Below are 6,079 nucleotides of genomic sequence, written 5' to 3' on the forward strand. Positions count from 1 at the left end.
GAAACCAACAGAGTCCACGGCGGTGTTCATCTTCTGAAATGCCAATCACTCCCGCCTGAGAAAGCGAAGATCAGCTCCCCAGTGAGTCCACGCAGACAGTATTCAGGTTTGTGGAGCTCAGAGGTAGCAAGGCTTCACCCTGGATCTCGGGCCAGGGGGCGCCCCGCCCCCCTCAACCGCACTGCGCACCCCCGCCCCCGCGCGGTGGTAGGGCCCAGCGGCTACGTCACCCATTGTTTACAAATCAACCAGAGCCGGTAGGATTCCGGCTCCCGTGGCTGCAGCGTACTGCACGAGTGCCCGCGGGTCTCTGGCTTCCGCGTCCGCCTCGCCTCGGCCCCCGCCCGGGTTTCGGCTTCAGCGCCGCGTCTGGTTTCGCCGCGACCCACAAAGCAGCCAGCGACGCCAGGAGAGCTCCGGGTGCCCGGGCAGGGGGCCATGCCTTGCTGGAGGGAAGAGGAAGAGGAAGCCGGCGAGGAAGCGGAGGGGGAGGAAGAGGAGGAAGAGGACAGCTTTCTCCTGCTGGAGCAGTCGGTGACGCTGGGCGGCTCCGGCGAGGTGGACCGGCTGGTGGCCCAGATCGGCGCCACGCTGCAGCTGGACGCGACGCAGGACAGTCCGGCCTCCCCGTGCGCGCCCCCCGGGCCGCCACTGCAGCCCCCGCAGCCTCCGGCGGCGGTGCGGGCTGACAAGGTGGGGCCTCCCGGGCTGCCGCTGCTTCTGCCGACAGTGCCTGCCGGGGCGGTGGGCCCGGCGCCCCTAGGGGCCCTGCGCTGCGTCCTCGGGGACCGCGGCCGCGTGCGGGGTCGGTCTGCGCCCTACTTTGTGGCGGAGCTCGCCGCAGGCCCCAGCGCCCTGTCCCCACTGCTTCCTCAGCCCAGCTTAGATGGGCCTTCGGGAGCCGACAAGAGGAGCGCCCCGCAGCCGCTGTCGGGTCCGTGCCGGCGAGGATGGCTGCGGGGCGCCGCCGCCTCCCGTCGCCTGCAGCAGCGACGCGGGCCCCAGCCGGAAGTCCGCACGGGCGACGACGACCCACACCGGCTCCTGCAGCAGCTCGTGCTCTCCGGGAACCTCATCAAAGAGGCTGTGCGGAGGCTTCATTCGCGACGGCTGCAGTTACACGCAAAGCTTCCCCAGCGCCCGCTCCTGGGGCCTTTGACGGCCCCGGTGCACAAGCCCCCTTCGCCCCGCAGCCCTCGTGCGGCCTGCAGCAACTCTGGCGCGACAGGGAGGAGGGCGCAGCTCCGAACTGGCGACGGCGTTCTTGTGCCTGGCAGCTAATACCCCGGGAGTGGCCACAGCGCCAGCCTCTGGAGGGGCAAGGGGTTCCCCTGAGAGGTGCATCTCTAGTCAGACTGGTGAACTCGCGCTTTGGGAAGCGGGAAAATAAGCTAATGAAGATGATGAATCGAAAAATCGCGAGTGCTTTCGTGGGCAGCTGATGCCAAGGGCTCTGATGTTGAAAAACAGGAGTTGGCCCTATTTAAGGCAGATTGCACAGCTCACCCCGAGCTCACAATCAATAGGACACCTTATTAGGCATGGCCAGTCTTGGAGGCACAGCTTGCAATTCCACGTAGCCTCTCCGGGCCCTCCAGCCCGGCAACCATGTGGCCACAGTCCACGCTTCTCAGGATCGTAGAGCGCCCGCATAACGAAGATGATCTGTTACTTGCTTTATTTTTGCAAGGCTGGTCCGTGATCCACTTTTGGGGGAGGTGGACATGAGTAGACGATCATTTCAGGGAGTACCTCAATCTGCCAGACTTGAAAATTTACGACATATATATATATATATATATATATATATATATATATATATATATATATATATATAAAACATCTCGTCTTTTGGGGTGCTGGTTCTTAAAACACGCGGTACCGTGAAGGGACATTTTGGGAACTGAATAGAAGTAACCTTTTCTCTGCCCCCGCTTTGCAACTGGCTGCGGTTCTCCGAGTGGTAGGGGAAGGCGGTGGCGCCCCGGGTAGCGATGGGCGGCCGGGGCGGCTGGTGCTGGGGAAAGGGTAGGGAGAGGCTCGGAGGGAACCCTTAGTCCTCTCTCAAGTATTTTTACAGCTGACCCGCCTCTCCACGAGTTCAAGGTCACTGTTTCCTGGGCGCACACAGAGTTGTGGGGCTCCAGCAAGACAGAAAAGGCGCCCAGTTCTGCCTGTACTCGGAAAAGAGAGCAGTGTTTTGCAAGTTCTGGAGTCTCCTGAGGACACGCGCACCGCCGCCGCCGCGGGTGCAGCGAGGCAGGGACGTGCTGGGCGCCGGTGCCTCCCGAGAGCGGCCGCGCCCCAGACTTTCACGGAAACTGTCTGGAAACGTGGCCTCTTGTCCCTCCTCTACCCCTCGGCTCTGCTGTCCTACCCTAAAGGGTGGTGCTGGTGCTCCTGGGGGCCCGGGCTGGGGAGAAGCCACGTGACAGGCACTCCAGGGAGAAACAGCCTCGCATAGCAGCTTATAATGGGCTCTCCGGGGCCATTTGCAATAACAGCTGCAATTCCCTGGATAGATGGAGTTGCTTTCCTCCCTCTGCCCCTCCCCCAGCCATACCAGCTTGCCTTTGTAAGCGAAGGAAACTAGAAAATGTGACCCTCCAAATGGAGAAGCTGCAGGCTGTGCCATTGTGAACCGCGAAGTGCTTGTAACATACTGTTCACTCACTCTAAGGGATTTAAGACCGTTTAGTTGGTGTTTTAGTTTTATAAGATTCAATGGCTTGTTCATCATCCAGATGTGGCTATTGACATATCTACACTTCGCACCGGAGTGTCTGGAATTGTGGCTATCCTGATTATAGGATTTTAACTTAACTGAAATGTCTGTTTTTTAATAAATGTGTTGTGTTTCTTGTTTGGTTTTATTTTATACTTGCTGTGGGTGGGAAAGATGCACAGAACACATTTCTCTGATCTCCATAAACATGAAAACACTTGAAATCCTTGTCGGCCTAGCTTGCAGATGGTAATTAGAGCGCCTTTGTGTCTGAGCAGCTCACTAGTTAGACAGGGTCTGCTCGGCTGGGTGTGTATTGGTGCTGGCATGAAATTAAATGAAAGTGAGGTCAGGTTTTGGACCAATCCCATTCACCAAAACTTTAGATAGAGCCTTTGGATTACTAGTCAGTGATGGAGATGTTTTATGAAGATGGCTCTGACTGTTTTTACAAAGAACATCAGATGAACCAGTCACTGCAGACTGGGAAGCTTATCAGTTTGTTTGTTTTTTTCTTTCTACTGTGGTCATTATGTGGACTTGTTCCACAAAGTGGCCCTAAGGCTGAGCAGCTCGTGGTTAGGGTTTGCTCAGGATGCAAGCCTGTGGTGGGAAAGCTGGCTGGGAGTGTGTTAGACGCCTCTCTCTGCCCTTGGCACCTTCGCTGCCATTCTCTCCCTAAGCAGTGACATAACAGCCCATCTCTATCCCCCCAGTTCTGAGTTACTACACTCTGTTCCCTCAAGGAAGGAGCCAGGCCGGGAACAAGGTATCCAGGTTCAAGTCCACTTATTAGGGGACCTTGGACAAGTTGCTCAACTGTGGGTTTCCGTTTCCTCATCTGTACAACAGATGAAAAGTGAGATGAGAGAAAAGCGTTCAGGGTGACTGGCACTTAGTGGAGATAAACAGTATTGTCCCTACCTTTTTTTTTTTTTTTACCCAGGACTGTCCCTAAGGGCATGCCATGATTCCAACAGTGCTTTCTGGATCGAGAGCTCTGTGATTAGAGTCCCAACTTTCTCCCTTTTGGACTCAATTCCTGTTGACTATAGCTTCCAGTCTCTCTAATACACACACAGATCCTGATGGTCTCTGAGCAGTACCTCCAGAACACACCAAGCCAGCCATTTCCCACAACTGCCCAGAAAGGATTGTGAGGGGCTAAGTCCAGTACTGCCCAGCAAGGAAAAGTGATTATGGCAGCTCTAACACAAACTGAGGAAAGGGGTCTCCAACATACAGTGGGCTACCACCTCTGGGCACTGAGCAGCAGGGGAAAGCAGTCAGGTGCTGACTTCCCTGACACTGGATGAACCCTGAAGTCCTCGGCCCCACTTCTTGAAGAGGATCACCACCCTTTTCTGATTAAACCTCTTCTAGGCTGACTATTCCCTTCCTGTGCACTTCTCTGAGTGCTTACCTATACCACAGGGGTATATGCTCTATACACTCATCTGATCTTCCGAGGAAACAGGTTCATTCCCTTTAAGAAACAGATCAAAGAAGCCATTAAGAGGTAGGACTTCCCACAAAAGACTTAAAGCGGTGGTAGTCTTCACGCAGTAGCTTCCAGGAATGATGTTTTATTGTTTGAATGTTTATTATTTGCTATTTGCTTCCCATGTGTTATCTGATTTAATCTTCACCCAATTCTTCAAGGTACGCTCTATTCTTATCGACTATTTGCAGGTGAGTTAATTGAGATTATTGAAGTGAAGGACCCTGTGCCAAATCACAAGGCTAGCTCAGCCTAAGGGCCTGGGATATGATTTTCCAGGGTTCTAATGGCAGGGCCACTACACTGCACAACGGCAGGGGCGTCGTTCACATTGTAGTACAGGTGTGGAGTTGTGCAGTGAATACTGAACTATGTATAATGGTATCAGGCTATCGGAAAGAGGCCTGCACTGGATGCCTAGAGACGTGAGTTCTAGACTCTGTTAGGCTTTTAACTTCAAAAAATGACTTTGTATGTCACTCTGCCCTGCCCCTTTCCTGGACTATTTTTTCCACCTGTAAAATGATCTAATAACTTTAAAAAATAATTTGTGTAGACCCTTACAAAATGTTCAGCATCCTATGAGGACAGCTGGCCACAGAAAATGGCTTGAGTGACATAAGAGACCAAAGCTATAAACTCAATGAAAAATAAAAAATAAACAGAAATTGGTAAATAACAAGTGATTTGTTGAATAGAATGCCACACTCCACAGAGAACTCTAGAGTCTGCCACCCTAGGATTTCATTCTAAAGGAAGCGTAAACACTACAATATTTAGATTCAATTTTTACCTTTTTGCTCTCTCCTTTTCCAGCTCAGAAGCAGAAACATGGAGCGAAGATCAGACACCACTTTCCTATCCAGCAAAGTCTGTGTTGAACCCTGTGATCCCTTCCTTCCAATCAGGAAAGAGTTACCCTGGCAACCAAATTACTAACTCACTCAATTAGCTCCCCCTTCTTCCACCAATGCTCAGTAATCACAGGATGTCAGCCCCGGGAGAACTCAGCCTTTGGTGGTCTAGCGCTACTGCCTCATTTAGAGATAGAAGCCCAGAGAGATTTCCATGCGGAGCTGCACTCCCATTTGAATACAGTGAGGCTGGTGTAGGCAAATGAGCAAAAACTCTCCCATGCAGCGCTCCCTCCTGGTTTTCCATCCATAACTGAAGGGAGAACAAGTGACCTGCCCATAACAGTATTTCCCAGGGGGTGTAATAGATAGAGTGTGGGCTCTACAGGCAGCCCTCTATGGCTAGCCTCGTGGTTTGGCATAGGGTCCTTCACCTCAATAATCTCAATTAACTCACCTGCAAATGGTCGATAAGAATAGAGCGTACCTTGAAGAATTGGGTGAAGATTAAATCAGATAACACATGGGAAGCAAATAGCAAATAATAAACATTCAAACAATAAAACATCATTCCTGGAAGCTACTGCGTGAAGACTACCACCGCTTTAAGTCTTTTGTGGGAAGTCCTACCTCTTAATGGCTTCTTCGATCTGTTTCTTAAAGGGCATGAACCTGTTTCCTCGGAAGATCAGACGAGGGTATAGAGCATACACCCCTGTTGTATAGGTAAGCACTCAGAGAAGTGCACAGGAAGGGAATAGTCAGCCTAGATGAGGTTTAATAGAAAAGGGGCGCAATCCCCTTCAAGCCAAACCTTGAAAGCAGCTCAGGATTGGGACCAGTAGAGGAAGGGCAGCAGAGAATATTACAAAGGGGAGGGGGTGTGGTGAGGACAGTCTGGAGTCACAGCTCTTGTCTCTCATTTCCTTTCAGAAACCCCTTCCCCTTCTAATTCAAGTTCAGTGCTCAGCTGAAGTTGTGCTTCCCGGCCCTGTCCAT

The 6,079-nt window shown here is 52.3% G+C and overlaps 1 protein-coding gene across 1 annotated transcript; it reads left to right on the forward strand.

The window, feature by feature from the left end:
• Positions 1 to 239: 239 nt before the first annotated feature.
• Positions 240 to 1,797, forward strand: FRAT1 (FRAT regulator of Wnt signaling pathway 1). Its single transcript, XM_019636258.1, has one exon. The coding sequence runs from the start codon at positions 439 to 441 to the stop codon at positions 1,279 to 1,281; it is 843 nt and encodes a 280-aa protein (XP_019491803.1). The 5' UTR covers positions 240 to 438; the 3' UTR covers positions 1,282 to 1,797.
• The last annotated feature ends 4,282 nt before the right edge of the window (positions 1,798 to 6,079 follow it).

Source organism: Hipposideros armiger, unplaced genomic scaffold, assembly GCF_001890085.2.
Source record: "Hipposideros armiger isolate ML-2016 unplaced genomic scaffold, ASM189008v1 scaffold_28, whole genome shotgun sequence".
Taxonomy (NCBI): Eukaryota; Metazoa; Chordata; class Mammalia; order Chiroptera; family Hipposideridae; genus Hipposideros; species Hipposideros armiger.